The sequence below is a fragment of the Cynocephalus volans genome, chromosome 1 (assembly GCF_027409185.1).
Source record: "Cynocephalus volans isolate mCynVol1 chromosome 1, mCynVol1.pri, whole genome shotgun sequence".
NCBI classification, from domain to species: domain Eukaryota; kingdom Metazoa; phylum Chordata; class Mammalia; order Dermoptera; family Cynocephalidae; genus Cynocephalus; species Cynocephalus volans.
In genome coordinates this window covers 237,433,059-237,453,119 of record NC_084460.1, presented here as the reverse complement: position 1 = coordinate 237,453,119, position 20,061 = coordinate 237,433,059, and the positions used below count along the sequence as shown (strand labels likewise).

Sequence of the window (20,061 nt, the reverse complement as noted above, 5' to 3'; positions counted from 1 at the left end):
GTGTTGGTGATGCACTTAATACAGTGCTAGCTTGTAGAACTCAATTTTAGTGAATTTCTGAATTTGGCTGTGCTGGACTGTAAGACTGTAGAGGGGATCCAAAAGTGATTTGGAATCATCATACACATGGGGAAGGGGCATATTGTGGACACACATCCTCTTTCTGTTTTGTCTCTGTGCCAGCTTATGAGGTTAGGTTCCATGGCCATCTGAGCTTCCCAAGAAGTTCCAGGGGTCCTCTTGTTGCATTCCTGGTAGGAGTTGTGCTCTGTTTGTATTTGAAGGCTGCTATTTACTTTTGCAAATTCTAATCTATATCCATGCAGAATTTTTTTACATAATTTAAAAAATATAAAGATACAATCTTCTACATTGCTTTTTTTAATCTGTTGATAAGTTATATTGCTATATAGGGGTCAGAAAACTATGGCTGGGGGCCAGTTATTTATTTATCATTTTATTATAGTAAAATGTTATTAGAATACAGCCACATATCACCTATGGCTACTTTCCTGCTACAATGGCAATGTCAAGTAGGTACAACAGAGACCACATGGCCTGTAAGACTAAAATATTTACCATCTGGTTAAGACAATGTTTGCTCATCCTTGCAATATAGTCTCCATACTCCCCCCTTTTTTTTTGTATATGGAACCAATATATATATATATATATATATATATTTTTTTTAACTTTTATTTTGTCGATATACATTGTGGTTGATTATTGTTGCCCCTTACCAAAACCTCCCTCCCTCCTCCCTCTCCTCCCACCCCCCCAACAATGTCCTTTCTGTTTGCTTGTCATATCAACTTCAAGTAATTGTGGTTGTTATATCTTCTCCCCCCCCCCCCGGCCCGGTTTTTTTTTTTTTTTTTTTGGTGTGTGTGTGTGTGTGTGTGTGTGTGTGAATTTATATATTAATTTTTAGCTCCCACCAATAAGTGAGAACATGTGGTATTTCTCTTTCTGTGCCTGATCATCTCTATAGATGCTGAAAAAGCATTTGATAAAATTCAGCACTCATTCATGACTAAGACCCTATAGAGGGAAAGTATCTCAACATAATTAAAGCCATGTATGACAAATCCACTGCCAATATCATCCTGAATGGGGAAAAGCTGAAAGCTTTTCCTTTAAGAGCAGGAACTAGACAAGGATGCCCACTCTCACCACTCCTATTCAACATAGTGTTGGAAATACTAGCCAGAGCAATCAGAGAAGAGAAGGAAATGAAGGGCATCCAGATTGGAAAAGATGAAGTCAAACTGTCCCTGTTTGCAGATAACATGATCCTATATATCGAGCAGCCTAAATAAAGCCTCTACAAAAAAACTCTTGGAATTGATAAATGATTTCAGCACAGTAGCAGGATACAAAATCAACACACAAAAATCAGTAGCATTTCTTTTCTCCAATAGTGAACATGCAGAATGAGAAATCAAGAAAGCCTGCCCATTTACAATAACCACCAAAAAAATAAAATACTTAGGAATTGAGTCCATACTCCCTTTTAATGGCTAAAATATTTCCTTTGTGTGGTTATATTACCATTGAGTAAACTGCCTGTATTATTAAGGATTTAGATTGCTTTTATTTTTTCCCTCTATTATAAATGTTGCTGCAGTAAGTGTCATCATATATAAAACTTTTTATTTTGCAAGTATTTCTTAGGACTGTTGGTAAAGTTTCACAGCTGAAGGCAGACAGTTTTCTATTCCTGTTTTCTCCCAGGTTTAAATTCTGTGGCTAGCAGTTGGAGAGTGGTATTCAGAGCTCTTTGCAAGGTTCTTTCCTCCCAACATGGGAAGTTTTGTAGAAAGCAAAGGGCACATAGAATTTTGAAGCTCTGTAAAGGAAATAATTAATAACTGTTCAGTGAGTAGAATAGTCTTAGAGATTGGTTAAAAAATATGAATTATTGGTTCAAGTATATGAAGAATAAATATGTTTCCAAACTTCTCCATGGGAACTAAAGTCGTCATAATAGCAGTTATGACATATTTAAATAAAAATAAACACAGAAGCTATATGTACATATATTCTCATTGTCATAAGTCAAGTAATAATATGCAGAGGTGTATTTTAAAGAAATGATAAGATGTATACAAAAAAGTAAAATTCCTATTTCTTAACCCTTCTCTAAGTCCCTCACTCCCCAAAGATAATCACTGTTAAGGGTGAATGTGAGTTCCCCTTACCTTTATCTATATATCCCTATACATACTTTTTAAAAGCACAAATGGGATCTTACTATACATATTTTTCTGCAATTAGCCCATCAAAAATTTATTTATTTATTTGTTTGTTTGTTTGTTTATTTATTTATTTATTTGTGGCTGGCCAGTACAAGGATCTGAACCCTTAACAGTGGTGTTATCAATTAGCCTATGTTTTTTTTTTTTTTAGCTTAACAACATCTTGTCAGCAAGTCAACAAATACAGATCTACTTCATTCCTTTGCAGTGCTGAACATTAAAGTATGGATGTTTCCTGTGTTTTTATTGTTTTCCTAACTGTTGGACATTTAGGTTCTTTCCATTTTTTCACTATGAAAAGCAATGCTGGAATAAACATTCTTTAAAAACTTCTTTGTATATGTGGGAAGATTCTTATAGGCTAGATTCTAGAGGTGGTGTTGCTATGTCAAAGGGGATAGGTCTCTCCTTTCACTCTAGCTTCTGAAAGCTCCTGTTTCTCCTTACTGTTGTCACTGTGCTGTGTCTTAATTTTTTTTTTTTTCTCTTCTTAGGTTAATTTGAGGAGCTCCTAGGTATTTGGACCTATGACATCTTGATTAGTTGAATAGGAACACATGACTAAAGGACTGGAATAGTGATGGCTAACCTAAACTGACTTATTAGCTTAACTCAATATTTAATGAGCACCTATGTTCTAGGCACTTTTGGGCTGCATCAGTGAATAAAACAAAGATACCTGCCCATATGAAGCTTGTATTCTAAGAAGGGAAGACAGGCACCAAGTATAGCATAGGAACAGATTTTATAGTATGTTGAATGATGATGAGCGCTATGGAAAAAGGAAAGAGAGCAGGGAAACAGGGATGAGGAATGCAGGAGGATGGTTTGCACAAGACAAAATGGTTTTGGATGAAAAGTAGATTTTAAAATAAAAGCACATAAAATAGTAGGTAACATATCATCCCTTGGGAAAAGACAGTTATTTCTCTACCATAACTGTAAGGGAATACTGAATCTTGTCCTAGTCACCAAAGGATAATTAGGGCTTTGCACTGACTCAAACCATCACTGATCACTGGTCTGAATCTCATTGGAGGACATACCCTAGCTGTGTATGACTAGGTAAAGCTGTTTCAGGTTTTCTAGACAAGCTATAATCAGCTTCTCTCAGGATTTCTGGCCTGCAAACCACTCTCTTCACTGAGAGTGCTTTTTATCTTTTTTTCAGAGCACCCTGAGCGAACATGCCCAAGTGGTGAATTTAAGTGTGACAGTGGGCGCTGCATCCCAAGTGCATGGATCTGTGATGGTGATAATGACTGTGGGGACATGAGTGATGAGGACAACAGGCACCATTGTGGTAAGTGAAGCCAATGATTTCCTCTGCAGCATCACATCCCAGGGAAACACAGTAGCGTTGTTTTCCTGTGTTTGGAGAGTCTTATTGTCAGGCAAGCTGAATGATTCCTCTTTGATTGAATGCGCAGATAGAATGTTACCTTTTTTTGCCACTCTGGAATTATTCGATATCATTCAGTTAAATGCTTTAAAATAATAAAAAATGATTTTATGTTGACTTTCCTTCTTTTGCATTTGGCTAGTGGAAATAATGTCCTACATTTCTAGGTTGGCCACTCTAAAACAGCCGCTTTAACAGTATTACAATTAACTGTGGCTCCAGTTTCATCTATTACTTTAGAGCTGTTGTTGGGTTGCGGGCAGGGGGAAGCTATTCCTCTTCAGTAGATTATGGAACACCATTTCAATTACCAACAAAGCATGGAATTCTTAGCTAAGGTGTCTTAGGAGAGTGTCTTTCCGTGGTAGGATGATGAGATCAATGGCTCCCTCCCTGAGGTTTACATTTGATGATAACTACATATGTCAGTGATTTTGATGGTGTCTGCAGCTCTCCATTATACTCTATACAGAGATGGGGGGTTGGTGGCTGCGCATACATGGATTGTTGCATGTAGTTTTCTCCCACCTCCCTTTCCAAGAATCCTCTCCTTTTTTCTCCTATTCATCCACAGAGAGATTGTGGTGTTCTTTTATTCTGTGGGCATTGATGATTCTATATCAGCATCTCATCTCTTTCCTCATAGCATCTTGGTTTCTGACAACTGTTGTTGACATATGCTTCTCCTACCTACCCTAATTCTACTTGAGATGGTAGCTATGATGTAGGAGAAAAAGCACTAAATCTGTAGTAAAAAAGACCTAGGTTTGAAGGCCTAGCTCGCTCTTCTTCTAGTTTTGTGACTTTGAGCCACTCACTTAACCATTTCGAGCTATTGTTTTGTCATCTGTAGAACTGTTATAAAAATACCTATCTCACACTGTCCTTGTGTGATTACACTTTGTAAACTAAAAAAATGTTATCAAATGTAAGACATTTAGTATCCAATTAACAAAAGGGGAGTGGTTTTCTGAAGCCCTAAGGAAAAAAAATATGATTTTACATTAATTTTGTGAAAAACTGAGATGTTTCATTATGTTGATTTCTTCTGAAAAATCCGGGGTCCAAAGCAATTAAAATGGAACGTTTGGAGGTATTTTTTATGGTCTTTTATTACCATAGCAATGTGATATGTCTTCCATCCCTCAGAATGTTCAGTAATTAACTGCTAGAATGAGCTAACATGTGATTTTTGATTCTTGTGTGCTTTGGTTTCAGAGAGTCAAACCTGCTCCAGTTCTGAGTTTTTCTGTGTAAATAACAGACCTCCATCCAGGAGGTGCATTCCGCAAGCTTGGGTCTGCGATGGTGATGCGGACTGTACGGATGCCTATGACGAACGTCAGAATTGCACCAGGACACCTTGTTCTGAAAACGAATACACCTGTAGTAGCGGAATATGTATCCCACAATCATTCAGGTGAATTGGGGATTAAAAAGTTTCCCAGCAAACCTCAAATATCTATGTAGATAAGGCTGACTTATGCATTAGGTGCAGTGTCCACGGTGACTTTTTGGTGGCCTATGGAAATGTTTGGATTTCTTTTAAAATCCTAAAAAAAAGAGAAAAAAGAACATTTAGGTCAAAGAAAATATTTTAATATGTAATATTAATATATCTGCCTTCATACCAGTGTGGTCATTACATATAATTTTTAGCATTTTTATGGAGGAGCGGGGGCAAGAGAGCAAAAGTGCCTGGGCTTATGAAGAACATAAGTGACCATGCACCGAGGGGCAGGGAGATGGGTGAAGTGGAGTGGATGTAAGAAAATTCTTTCTTGAAGCTTGTGACCATCTTAGTTTTCCACTTGGTGTAGAGGCATGAGCACAAGAAATATTTTACTTTCCTCTCTCTGCTCTAAGAAAAGTAGCAGTGCAAACATGATGATAAATGGAGCTTGGTACTTAGGCTCAGGGTCAAGGAGATAAGGGGAGAGGCAGGTGGGTTGAGCTGGGACAAAGATGCAAACACTGTTCAGCATCTTGCAGGAGTGCCAGGAGGGCTAGACCTGATGCTCTTCTTTGAGAGAAGTTGAAAATCTGGATTTTCACATGAAATACTCTGATTTTAAATGCTGGAAACAAATTTTAAAATTATTTAAACACTGTATGGATCAAACAGATTCAGCTCACAGCCTGCCAGTTTGGAGGACTTCTCCTGTAATGTTCTGTTTCATCACTTTCTCCAAATGGGCCACTTCAAAGGGTTTACATTTTCTTAATGCCCCAACCTCTCACAACCCGCATTTAGCAAATCTTTGGTACAGAGGTAATTGGAGAAGAAGAAGATGTATAAGTTTCTATCCTGATGGAGTAGGAGAATAGTAAGAGCATTAACAAGTATAGGGGAGCCCAGAAAGAAGTTTGTTCAAGGTGGAAGATGACTTTGATATGGTAGGACTTCCTGAGGTGAAAATATGTCTTAGGCATTTGGACTTACAGAACTGGAACTAAGAAGAGATATTGCACATGCCAAGGACTGTTGAAGGACACACAGGCATGCTAAGAGCAATAGGAACTATCAGCTTACAGTCTGTTAGGGAAGGAGATGGGAAAGATAGATGAAGCAGGGACAAGGTCAGAGCAGCAGAGTGTCTGGGGCCATCAACCACTGGAATAGAGTGGGATGTTCATGATGGTGGTCCTGAGGAAGGGAAAGAAGGTCAAGTCATGTTCTGCGAAGGCTGCAAAAGGACCAGGGACTCAGCATTATGACCAAAGCATGGTAGTGATTAAAGAAGTAGGTAAACGTTATCTAGAAAATGTACCCTGTGGGAGGACTTATCCCTTGATGAAGCCCAACTCGACTTTGCCAAAAGGTGGTAGTTGTCTGCATTGAGAACCTGAACACAGAGGGAGGTGGAACTGTCTCCTTTTTTATTTTTTGTAGTGAAAGTGAATAATCCTTTATCTAGATTTTTCTCCCTACCTGCTGAAGAGTTCTATTAGGTCGTATTTCTGTTTGGTTCTTCTGAAGTCAGTAAAGAGTTCATACTATCAGTCTTAGTTATAAATGCATTCTGAAAACATAGGCATAGGATCTAGGGAATAGAATTTCAGCAGGTCTTAATTTTGATCCAACTCTAGGTTATCTCATTACTCCCTTTCTGAGTTTTCTGAGCTCTGCCTTCGTTATTACTATGATCTCACAGCTGACTTACCTCTGCCCTAGCAGACTTTTCTGATTTCATTCATCTTTTTTTCTTTTTCTCTCTTTTCTTCCTCCCTTCCTTCCTCCCTTCCATCTTCCCTCCCTCCTTTCCTTCTCTTCTTCCTTTTCCCTGTCTCTCTCTCCCCACCTTTCCTTTTCTTTCTTTTTCCTGAGCTTCCTAAATTGCTTTTGCCAAGGGCTATCACAGAAGAGAAAAAAGGACTGTTTGTCCAGAAACCTGAGCTATCAGGTTTAAAATAACTCCAAATTCTGTGTGCCTGGAGTGCCACCAGCCTCCACTAGGTGCGCTGTTGTGTGCTTCCTCCTGCTTGCTTGATAGAATGTGTGCCACTTCATTTGGTACCTTGGTACAGTGGGACAGAGGATCATGTTTCCGAATGACTCTTTTTCTCTTGGCCCATTATTGATGCTCCTGAAGAACCTGGATAAGACTGAGCTGTGAGCAGCTTGCTGGAATACTGACATGCAATTGTGGCAAAAAATCTGGTGATTTCCTTGCCTAACTGCCTTTTTCCCCCCCTTGTGTTGGGTCTAAACTAAAGAAAGGAAAGCACTGGTGTTTCAAATCATTTGGAAATGAATTAAGTACTTCCCAGTATTAAGTACCACAGCATTCTTCCCAGTTACATGCACACATTTGGGTGTAGAATCACATGACAGAGCCCTGGGTTTGTGGATAGCTGTGCTGGTTAGCATACCTGGTACTGGGGCAGTTGTAAAATTGACCACATTCATCTTTGGTGCCTTAACATCTTCCAGTGCTCTGCCTCCAGCTCCTATGCCTTTCGTGGTAAATTGTCAAACGTTATCTTTGTGCATATTTATCCAAGATTCCTTTATTCTTATGACTAGATTTGTTACTGTCAGTAGGATCTTGAAATAACGTAGAAAAGAAAGACCAATTTGTTTCACAGAGTTTCAGGAAACTGTATTGTCCTCATGATGCCAGGGAATGTTAGGTCCCAAGATTAGGTCTAAGACTGTGACATGCCTTCTTCCTTTGCCAGTATTCCATTCTAGTCTACTTGTTTGCCCTCCTTCCCATCACCTTAACAACTCACAAATTGCAATAGATGGCAGGAGTATTATAGTGTAAGATGGAAGGAAAGGGACTGCCAATGCAAACTTTACCAGTGGCAAGATATATGATATATTCTTATAAGAATATATGAAGATATATTCTTATAAGAATATATGAAGATATATTCTTATAAGAATATATGAAGATATATTCTTATAAGAATATATGAAGATATATTCTTAGAGGACACATCAATAATCTTACCATTATACTATATAGCACTCACCCTATGAGTTTCCATTTGGGTATGGGCACTTCTCCATATGGCTACTCAGGATATTACCAGTGCCCATAAGCAGTCCCATTATTGGATGAATAGATCTGATGACACCAAAATTCGAAAAGTTGTGTTTAATTAATTTATTAAATAGGGAAAAAATGAACGCAATAATTTTTAATAGCTCTATACCCACATTTCTAATGGTAGCAACCAGCATCTGGGGAAATTTTGTGGAATGCCAAATGTTAGATTTCTAGAGTTGGACATGGATGGGGTGGATGAAGATTCTGGGGGAGAGGGGACTAAGAGTGCTGGTGATCTTGTGACTGAAATTGTTGACCTGGCATTTGAGTAGATAGAGGAAGACGCAAACCCCAGGTGGGTGATAGCTAAGACTTGTCAACCTCTTCAAGTGTGGTACTGGGTCTCCTACCACAGGTGTGACCGGCGCAACGACTGTGGTGACTACAGTGATGAGAGGGACTGCTTATACCCGACCTGCTACCAGCATCAGTTTACCTGTCAGAACGGGCTCTGCATTAATAAGGCCTTCGTCTGTGATGGGGAGAATGACTGTGGAGATGAATCTGATGAGCAGGAGCACCTGTGCCACACCCCAGAAGCCACGTGCCCCCCTCATCAGTTCAAGTGTGACAATGGGCACTGCATTGACATGGTGAAAATCTGTAACCACCTAGATGACTGTTCCGACAACAGTGATGAGAAAGGCTGTGGTGAGTGTAACAGAATATTTGGGAAAAGGAAAAAGGGGACACTGAGTATGGACTTTCAACTCACCAGGACTTTCTAATCTGTCCTCTAAGTAGAAAATTACCAGAAAATTACTATTGCTTGCACATCAAAGGGCAGGGATCTCTTGGTATTTAAAGTAAGTACACAAACATTTTGGGACTGATTCTTTAGTTAGGCAGTCATTAGAGAGAACTGAAGATGAATGAATCAGGCCATCATGTAACAGCACTGCTAAATGAGATGTCACGCATGAGGAGAACAATGTTGATTCTCTTTGAACTCTTGGAGTGACTTCTTACCTGAAGCATCCCTCTGCCAGGACTCCTTTGCCTGTTCTTCACTTTCATCCTTAGGTGGTTGAATGAGAGAGTTTTAATCTCCCCCTTACCCCAACCACCACAAATAAACCAATCAAGAATTTTGGGTTCTGTTTGCTTAGCACTATCTTGAACACCACGATACTGGCAATTCATACTGTTCTTGGTATTTAATCCTTGTAACCATTGGTCTGTATGTTGGCATTGTCTCTGTAATAAAAACTTAAATGATTTGAGGGAGAGACCATATCTTTTCATTTATTTTGTTTTCTTTATTCCACTGGTTCATTGTCAGTACTCATTAAATGCATTTCCCTAATTGACCCAGCAGTATATAATGTGGTTTCTGTCCTTTTAGGAAAAATAAGACTTTTACAAAGCAACATTAAAATCAAGTGCTAGACAGAGAAATAGACTGAAAATGCTATGGAAAATTAGAAAAGGGAATATCTATGTATAATATTAAAAAATCATGTAAAAACTGATTATTTGCTCTAATATGAGAAAAACTTCCGTAAGTTTCAAAAATCATTAAGTAAATTAAGAAAAATAACATGTAATATGTTATTATATACTTATACCAAAAACAATAGTAAGCTTTCCTGTATTTAGTCCTAATTCAGATAAATTCCCCTTAGGTTTTAATTAATTTTGCTTTGCCTAAACTATAGGAATTATATCCTTAATTGTAGATAATTAAAATTAAAATTTTGATTTTAAAAGGAACTGATCTCATTAGCTCTCTTTCAGACCTACTAAATGTCCACTCTTATAACCAGAAGAAGTCCTAGTGATCTTGTAAATCCTCTTCTTTTTGCAAATAATGAAACTGTAACCCATAGATGTGAAATGAATTGCTTGGTAAACTAGTGCAAAAACTAGGCCTAATATTTGGATCATGGATTTGGCAATACATGAAGTTATTTTTAATCTTCTTCCCGAGTAGATAATTAATTAGAACCTGTTCTCCTCTCTGTGTAGATAGTGAACTTGGCCGTATGTTGCAGGACTAGCTAGCTGTATGCCTAGGGCCATGTTGTCTAATGACCAGCTCATGCCATCTCGTGAGAGGCAAATGTGTGCATCTCTTCGCAGCTTCATGTTTGGTGAGATCACACTGGTAGCTTGAGGTTGGCTACAGTGTCAGTAGTCACTATACTGTAATGGAAGGCACTACAAATCAGAGCTTTTTTCTTTTTCTTCTCTGAGGCCTATTTTACCAGCAACACTGGCCCAGATCTTTTTTTTCCCTCTTTTTTCCCCTCTCTTCTGCCAATTTGCTTTTAAAATGATTGGTTAAGAGAAGGTTGGCAGGCATAGAATTCAAAGTCAAACTTAAGCTTGTTAGTTGCAGTAGATGTTAAAACCACCAGTGAAAGATTAAGTTGGAGAGAAAGTTGAAAAATAGTGACTTTTGAATAAACCACGGCCTTTGGAAATTTAGAATTGGCACTGTCCAGTAGAAATGTTGACTTTGGGACTGTTTATGGTGGGTCCGTTGCTGGTATTTTATGTTATACAATAACCGTTCTTTATCTACAGGCATTAACGAGTGCAATGACCCTTCAATCAGTGGCTGCGATCACAACTGCACAGACACCCTAACCAGTTTCTATTGTTCCTGTCGTCCTGGTTACAAGCTTATGTCTGACAAGCGGACTTGTGTTGATATTGATGAATGCAAGGAGACACCCTTTGTCTGTAGCCAGAAGTGTGAAAATGTCGTAGGCTCCTACATCTGTAAGTGTGCCCCAGGCTACATCCGAGAACCAGATGGAAAGACCTGCCGGCAGAACAGCAACATCGAGCCCTATCTCATTTTTAGCAACCGCTACTATTTGAGAAATCTAACTACAGATGGCAATTATTACTCCCTCATTTTGCAAGGACTGGGCAATGTTGTGGCACTGGATTTTGACCGAGTAGAAAAGAGATTGTACTGGATTGACATAGAAAGGCAGGTCATCGAGAGAATGTTTCTGAATAAGACAAACAGGGAGACAGTCATAAGCCACAAACTACCAGCTGCAGAAAGTTTGGCTGTAGACTGGGTTGCCAGGTAAGGAAACACTGATGAGCTTTTTAAAACTTAAAAAAAATCTAACCATGTTTTATCTTGATAGGAAGTAGATCTCTTCCACTTGAGTTAATATGTGGATACATTTAATACTTTCCGTGTTTTTTCCTGCTTTGTACCTCGTACTCAAATGGGATACCACAGAACCTAAAATCTAATGATTTTAAGAATTTTATGGGGAGGAGCATCACAAAGGAGGAAAGAGCTCTGTTATTGCGGGCCATTCATTTTACTGGGGATAATGTTAAAGGATGATTCATACATTCATTGGTGCCTTCAGTCATTTAAAAATGCGTACTGAGTACCTACTACATACCAGGTGCAACGGCAGGTACTAGGGATCCAGAGGTGACCAAGACAGACAGAGTGCCTTATCTCCTGGAATCCACAGGCTTGCTGACAGTGATAGTCAGTCCCAATCTGGGCTAGTTGAAACAGAGGACTAACCCAAGATAGTCCTTCTAAAAACTGAGGGTCATTAAGGTAGGCCAGTGATATTTAACTAAAACTTCACCAGATCAATCATACTTCTTATCATCTCTACTGAATGTTGACTGTCAGATACTTGGCAGCATAAATTAGTTGGCTTTGTGGTTAACAGACATGAAGATGCAAGCACTTGTGCTGTAAATATTCTTGTTGTAGTCAGTTCGGACTTCCAGAAGGTTCTTCCCCACACCCCCTTACCTGACCATCTTAAGGGTAAAGATCATAAAATGGCAGTGGGGTGGAGTTTGCTCCTACTTCTCCTGAACAGTAGCTGACCTGCCATAATGGGTGCTCAATAAGTGCTTGCTGAATAATAAATAAGAAACATTGATTACATGACTAAGAGTTTTTTTTTTTTTTTTTTTTAAAGATGACCGGTAAGGGGATCTTAACCCTTGACTTGGTGTTGTCAGCACCACGCTTTTCCAAGTGAGCCACGGGCTGGCCCTGAATAAGAGTATTTTATATAGAGTGGTTATACTATGTGTCAAAAAGCATAGCAACTAGTGATTTCCAGGAACAGAACTAAACACAGTACTGCTCCTGTCCCCATCCTTTGCTCCAGTGCAGGGAAATAATATTTTAATTCTAAGATATTGTCATTCAGCCCTGTCTCTCAAGAAAATGGTAGAGTGATATTTCCCCCTGATTTCAGCTACTTTCCTCTTCTCTGTCTATGCATGTTCTCGATCAGAGGAGAGAATTACATGCATGTGTGGTAATAAGAAATGGCGCGAGAATGTCTGGGTGAGGGTAGGGTAAAATGCCCATGTCTCAGATATTTTCTTGAGTCCAGGAAGAAGCACAACCAGGCTGAACATTCCTTAAAACATAAGAAAAATAGAACCCAGTTACCATTATGTTGGTAGGGGACATTTCTAAGATACTAACTATATTGACATTGGAAGCAATTTTTTTCTCCAGTATCAATTAAGATTTCTGTTGCCAACACAAGGGTGTTTGGTTTCCAAAGTCCTTAAACTTGATATACTAATTTTTAAGTGCACCATTATGTGTGTTAGAAGATAGAGCTGGCTCTCAGTCCTCTTAATTTTTCCAGTAGTGGAGCTGTAATGTCTTCTCTGTGTTCTGATAGAATTAGTCTTTTGACTGTGGAAAGAAGAGCAATTAATGGGAAAGCAGTAAGCTCAACAAAGTAGGGTGCCCTCGGGTGCAGCCAGTCTACCAGGACTTGAATTTCTGCTCTACCACTTACTAATTATACAATCTCTGGCCTCAGCAGCTTGATCGGGAAAACAGGAACAATAATAGCAACTCTTTCTATGGCTGTTGTGATCTTAAATAATATTTTTAGAAGTCCTTGGTCTAGGGCCTGGCATTTAGTAAACGTCCAGTAAATAGCTACTGATATTATTGCCCTTCTTAGCTTCTTCAGTGAGGGAATCCAAGATTGTGGCCATCTCTCATTCATCCGGATTTACCCAAGTGAATTAACTGGCAAGGCTTTTACATCTATGCTTACTCACTCTCTCAATCTCAAGCCTAAAGGGGTACTACTATCCTAACGGTGAAATATTCTGACGTCCAGCATGGCTGGATCAGGGCTTCCCTCTTGCTAAGAGGCATTTGAGCCTTTTGGAAGAGAAATCATTCTCCTTCCAGTTGGAATTGATTATCAGATCCTAACTGACCCTCCAATTCTAGGGGCATTGAATCCTTTGGAAAGTGACAGATCCCTTGCTGAATCACAGCACTTACACAATTACATTCGCACAGTTTTACGAGTGTAAAACTTTAGACCGTACGCAGAACTCCAAAGCACAGGTTTCCTGGATGCCAGGTTAAGAACACCTGCCTTATAGAAAACAAATAGACTTTATTGAATAGCAATATACTTAGAACTGAAATATTCCCGAGGTAGGAGTTTCTAACAGATTCTTATATGTTTCTAAAGCTTCTAAGTTTGAGTAAAAGGTGTCACAGGGTAGGAAACTCATTTTGCCAGACTAGTCTGACAGGGTCAGAGATAGGTGAGATTTCTCTTTTTCTTAAGGATGTCATAATTCATAGTTCCTTTGTGCAGATTCAATGATATACTTTGACAAACCTGTTTCCTTGGTGCCACCGTTTCAACTGTAGTTCATGACGACACTCACTTCGCTTCCCTGTTCCTCTGAGCCTTTGCATTGTCTGAAAAGATGCCTTTATGCTGCATAAAGGAAGTAAAACCAGACTCCTGGTGTGAGATGTGGCCCCAGAATTCCCGATGTGACACCACTTTAACATGGGAATTGTAGCACACACACTGGCATCTTCTGTCACCTCATTGCAGGAAGACCAACTCCCTGTCATCCCCTGCCCTCATTTGCCTAGGGAAAGGTGCCTTCTAACAGCTGTCTGTGTGATTCTCAGGTGTCTTGGATAGGAAATTAGGTGTCTAAATATGCACCATTCCACAAACAAATTGACTGTGTCAGTAACTCCCGGCTCTCCATTTCAGAAAGCTCTACTGGGTGGATGCTCACCTGAAGTGTCTCTCTGTCTCTGACCTCGATGGTGGATTCCGCCGCACTCTGGCCCAGCATTGTATTGATGCCAACAACACCTTCTGCTTTGATAGTCCCAGAGGAATTGCCCTTCACCCTCAATATGGGTATTGTCTCCCAATAATCTTGGGCTTCTCTTTCATTCCCTTATTCCACCTCTGTCACCAAAAAGGCTGTTCACGTAGCTATCTCCAGGCCAATATCTTGCTGGGATTTGTCTTCTGCTTTTCCTGCCTGATAAATGGTTTAGTATAATGGGTAGAAGCATGGCTTGTTCAAATGCTCTTCGTCAGCTATTTGGTCTTCTTTGCCTTTTCACTTTTCAAGTCATGTATTTTGGCTGCATGCAAAGAAAATTGTGGTTAAAGAAACACTTCTTTACTGGACTGTCCATGTCAAAGCCACTGAAATTCAGTTAATCATGTTCATTCTTGAGCATCTCCTGTACATCTAAAGTTCTCTTAGATTCTTTTCTGTTAGCTCTCTTTCCTTTCTGAGAGGCTCCGTAGAATATTAAGTCCATACCTCTAAATGAAGAAGAGCTATATCTTTTGGCTACTGACTTCTTCTGGCTTCAGGGACTGACCCTTTGTATTTGTTCCCACAGGTATGTCTACTGGGCAGACTGGACTCACCGTGCATACATTGGGAGAGCAGGCATGGATGGAAATGATAAGTCTGTCATTATCTCTACCAAGATAGAGTGGCCCAATGGCATCACCATTGATTACACCACTGATCTACTATACTGGGCAGATGCTCACCTGGGTTACATTGAGTACGTACATAGAAAAGAATAAAACAACTGGGTTGCTGTTTATTCCAAACCCCAGGGCTTGTGCTTCTGTGTGTTAGTCCCATGCATCTTCTAACTGGCCTGTGTATTGGAAGTCACTCTGAGGTCACATCTGAGTGAAACTGCTGAGCTCTATGGTATGGTGTGGTAGAAAGAGAGTGAACTTTGAAATCATACTGATCAGGGTTTCTGCTTTCATAAGCCTGGTGCTTTCACTTCTTATTGTTTTTTTCATCTAGAAAATGGAGCTAGGAATCTCTCCTTGCAGTAGTCAGCTTAGTGTTTAACTCATCTGAATTTCCATATCTGTCTACTTTGCTCTCCCTTCCCAAATATATAATTAACAGACTTTTCATATTTGAAAAAAGGAAAAGAGCAAAAGTGTTGGAAAGGCTTTCCCTAAAATACTTTGGCACATTTATTGATAAATACAATGAAGTATTTTATATAGCATTAAAGTCTGTTAACATTTACTCAATTTGATAATGCATTCAAATCTTTTTGGTAATAGGATAGTTTTTTAGTGTGTTAAACTTACACTGTTCAATGAAAAATACTCATTGTAAAATGGATAATACACATTATTAAACAACCAGTACATGTTTATTTGGGGGGCATTGCTAGTTATGGCCTGATTGGATCATAGTAATGTCTTCGGGGTAAACATTTATGAACAAGTATCCAGATACAGCCTATTGCATTCAAAAGCACGGAAGTGTCATTATTCGGCAGAGCTATTTCAAAGGCATTTAGAACTTCTGTCATTCTGTTAACTTTATTTTGCTGCCAAAGTCAGTGTAGAAATTTTGAAGTTCTCTAATGCCATGCCACTGAGAGGGAAGGAATACCTGGCCTGCACTTTCTCCTCCTATGCTATGGCAGACATAGTTAATCAATCCCAGAACTCTCTTTTGTTAAATTGGGACATTTCCCCAGAATCATCCCCAGTTGGCACATGTGATGAATCCTCTTTGCCACCCTAGCCTGGAAAGCAGAGGACACTGGATTCTTTTTCCAGGTTGTGTCATCAGCCTCTGCTACTCCTCAATGTCTCTTGAGCTCAGCCCCCTTGGAGTTACCTCATGCGTGATCATGAGTGATCTTAGTTTTAAAATATGTTTAGGGTAAGCAGGAAAGGAGACTTTGGAAAATTGAAGATTATAAGAATTTTGACATGTAATGCTTTTGGAATACATTCTTGTGCCTGGTTCATTTGATATGTTAAGGTAGTCCTTAGCATTCTCATTGCAGAATTTACCATAGCAGATACTAAGTTACTCTTAGGGTAGAGACCACCTTTGGCCAGAATCAGTAGAATATTACTTCTAGTTTATTTGTTTCATTTTAAGGTGATATACCGATGGTGGAACCCTGGGTCCTTCCCACAGTGAGTGTATGCTCTCTTGAAAGGAACATCAGAGAACTGAGTTAGCTTTTCATACAATTTCATATTGAATTAGTAGAGGCATCAAGCTGCTCACAGAAGGTTTAGCAACTTTATTATTGGACTTTTGTTGTCCTTTGGGTCAGGTAGATTGTTCTTGGTCTTGAAAGCTTGGTAGTTTTAACTGAAAGGGACATAAAGACAGTGTTTTCAGGAAGATTAGAGATTTTAAAAAGGAATTTTCTAGCTGCTTAACATTCTGTTTATAGATAAAGATTATTTGCATAGCTGGATTCTAAAACTCAGGCAGCAGGTTTCAGTTTAAAAGTCAGATCATAATATCAGGCACAGTGATCTGGGAAAGAATAAACCTTTGATATTCATGTAGCCATGCTGACTTGGTCACATCTTGGAGGGGATATCAATGCTAGTGTTCAGAGATGTATTTCATAGACCACATAAAGCAACACATTTTTATAGAGCAGCCAATCGATTCCTTATACATCTTGGGATGCACCAACAAATTACTGGAACTGGGCCTGTAGTTCCACACTTGACAAAAAATTCTCGTAGAAGTGTCTGAGATCCCTATACAGAGATCATAGAAGAACTGAAAGGGAAGGTCTCAAAACTGCTTTCTGGTCTATGGTTTTTTAAAAACAGATGATGGATAAGTGTTGGTCATTTACCTGCATTTTTATCAACAGAGGCCAAGCAGGTCTTCAAGTTTTCCTGTGATTTCTATTAGTTTCTGTAAGTTGTGAAATTTTCAGAAATATTTTTAATAGCACATGGCTAACATTATCAGGTGTATTAGTTGCTAGCTCATTCTACCTCCTGTTTGAATTTTAGTATCTGTTCCAAAATTTTAAAATATTAAAATATTAGTATTTTAGAAATGACTTCTGACAGAGACTCATAGTAATGAACGAGACAATGGAACTAAGAGAACTTAGTTCTGGCTGTGCATGCTCTGTGGTATCTTGAAATCAGAGACCCTCTCCTGGAAGTTTATTCATGTGGAAAACCATGCATTAATAGTGCTTACAGAATGATTAATAATAAGTGTGCTGCTGGTGTATGCACAGTTAACCCTACAGGCCTATATTATAGGCTATATTCCCCCCGAGTTATATCGAGAACCTGGCTGTCTCTTAAAACAGCTTCTCTCCCAAAATATTCATGAGAAGGTGGAATTCTAACTTAATATTGCTATCCTCTGATTTCTTCCAATGATTTAGGAAAACAGAATCGTATACCCTGGGATATCAAAAAAGATGCTTAATGCAGAAACATCAGCAGAAGAGCTTATAAACCTACAATAGCCGTACCAGCTGCATCTGCAGGAAAGCAGCTGTGGTTAGGAATTAGTGATTGTTTAAACTCCTGTGGCTTAATCCTATTTTTTAAGCATTGCTTTTTCAACTTTATGTCTTTTGTTCAGTCAAAATAAATCCTGTAAGTTTAGTTTTTGTTTTAATTAAAGACTATGAGTTTTGGGGAGGATCTGAAGTTCCATTATCTCTAGGAGGTAGAATTTTATTAGCTGACTTGTTGGTTCATTTATCCTGAGAGGTGTTAGAGGAGAGGGGTGATCTTCACTGAGTGACCGTTTCTTCCTCCTGACCCAGGTACTCGGATTTGGAGGGCCACAATCGGCACACTGTGTATGATGGAACGCTGCCTCACCCCTTTGCGATCACCATTTTTGAAGACACTATTTATTGGACAGATTGGAATACAAGGACAGTTGAAAAGGGAAACAAGTATAATGGATCCGATAGGAAGATGCTGGTGAACACAACACACAGACCATTTGACGTCCACGTGTATCACCCGTACAGGCAGCCATTGGGTGAGTAGGTGGTTGCGGAGTTTGGCACAGTTGCTTTAGGTCATGTCCCTGTCATTCTTGTCTCTTTAAGCATGAATATCATGATTTACAAATGGTTTGCCATTACTTATTAATGCTTTTTTCAAAACATATGCTGAGAGTTGAGAGTATGGAAATATCTTTTGGATTTTTTCCCTACCCCTGGGAAAAGCTACTTATAACTCTTCTTTTTCTCAAAACTTGTCCCATCCTTAAAGATCAATCTGGGTTTTTGTCTTGTTTTGTTTTGATATGATGGCCATATTTACTTCATCTGTTTGGGTAGGAGGACTGAAGTATTTTCAAGTGAGTTAAAAGTATCATGGCATTTAAGCCCTAAATACTTAAAGAAAGCACCTTTGAAAAATAAGGGCATTTTTTTTTATATAACCATAATGCAATTATGACATTAACAATCATTCCTTAATACCTAGTTAAATCTAGTTTAAAAGAAAATCACAACCATTATAGTAAAAACATTTATTAAATATCTGTTTGCACATGTCATCGTGTTGTACATCGAACACTTGTAGATGTTATTCATGTCTTCTGGAAGATAGTGACATCAAGAGCAACACATTTTAGCGTCTCATAGGTTAGAGAATCTGTTTTATATTTACTTGTGAACTTAATAGTCCTCTTCATGAAATTAAAGCTACTTTTATGATTTAGAGATAATCTAGCAAAGGTCTGGAGTATATTTTGGGGGACAGATTGGTTTTTTGTGGGTCTACTTTGTTGTGGTGTCTTGCAAAAGCATGATAAACTTGTAAGTAAGGAAAAATGAGAATTAGCGAAATAGAGATATTCAGTGGTTCTTTCTGGAAGTTAGTATTCTTTATGTTACTTTATTAGAAGTTCAAATTAATCTTCACCCTCAAGTTGTGACCCAGAAAACTAGGAAAGGTGTTGATATCATCACACATCAGTCTTGGCCAGACTTCTGTTGCCTGTATGCTTAGAATGAGGGAATGATCTTAGCACCTGCTGGAAATTAAAATATTAACTTAGGTTCTGAGCACATGAATGTAAGCTGCCTACCTGAGAGTTTCCTACCTGCTTTCCCATGACTTTGCTAGTCAAAACACCAGTAGGTATGCCTCACTTCTGGTAGCACATAACTGAGTTTTCTCAAAGCACAGGATTGTTGCTTATATATCTCTATCATCTGTCCTATTTACAAACTTTTGAAAAGGCATACAACTAGGCTAATGATTTTTCTTACTCTCTAAGAAGTGATGAGTTTAATGTCAGGGTGGGTAATCAGTTAATCTGTGCTTGATGTTTTCTTCCTTTTTTACTAGTGGCCAATCCCTGTGGTACCAACAATGGTGGCTGTTCTCATCTCTGCCTCATCAAAGCAGGAGGGAAAGGATTCACCTGTGAGTGTCCAGATGACTTCAGGGCTCTTCGGCTGCCTGAAAAAACCTACTGTGTGCCCATGTGCTCTAGCACCCAGTTCCTGTGTGCTAACAATGAAAAGTAAGGCTCTTCGCCCTTTCCCCAGTGCCTCTCCATCCCTGAACACACATTGAAATTCAAGGCTATAAGGGATGGGAGTTTTCTAATGAACCAAGATTTTGTTTAACTGGTTTGGTTCAAGTGGAACACACTAGAACTCTCAGTCTCTAACTTCAGTCTCTAACTATTCGTAGAAAGAATTTGTTAACTGAACTGTTAACCTGTGTATACAGGTTTTTATAGAGAGGAAGCAAACTATGTATTTCTT

At 38.9% G+C, this 20,061-nt stretch overlaps 1 protein-coding gene across 1 annotated transcript in view; it reads left to right on the top strand.

Moving 5' to 3' along the window:
- Positions 1-20,061, top strand: part of LRP2 (LDL receptor related protein 2) — a gene marked incomplete at its 5' end in the record, with an annotated part of 155,211 nt that overhangs the window by 99,291 nt on the left and 35,859 nt on the right. The window contains 8 exon segments of the mRNA XM_063085734.1: positions 3,430-3,565; positions 4,883-5,080; positions 8,575-8,870; positions 10,749-11,265; positions 14,234-14,386; positions 14,887-15,057; positions 18,091-18,314; positions 19,637-19,814. Coding sequence (XP_062941804.1) covers positions 3,430-3,565; positions 4,883-5,080; positions 8,575-8,870; positions 10,749-11,265; positions 14,234-14,386; positions 14,887-15,057; positions 18,091-18,314; positions 19,637-19,814 — 1,873 coding nt within the window.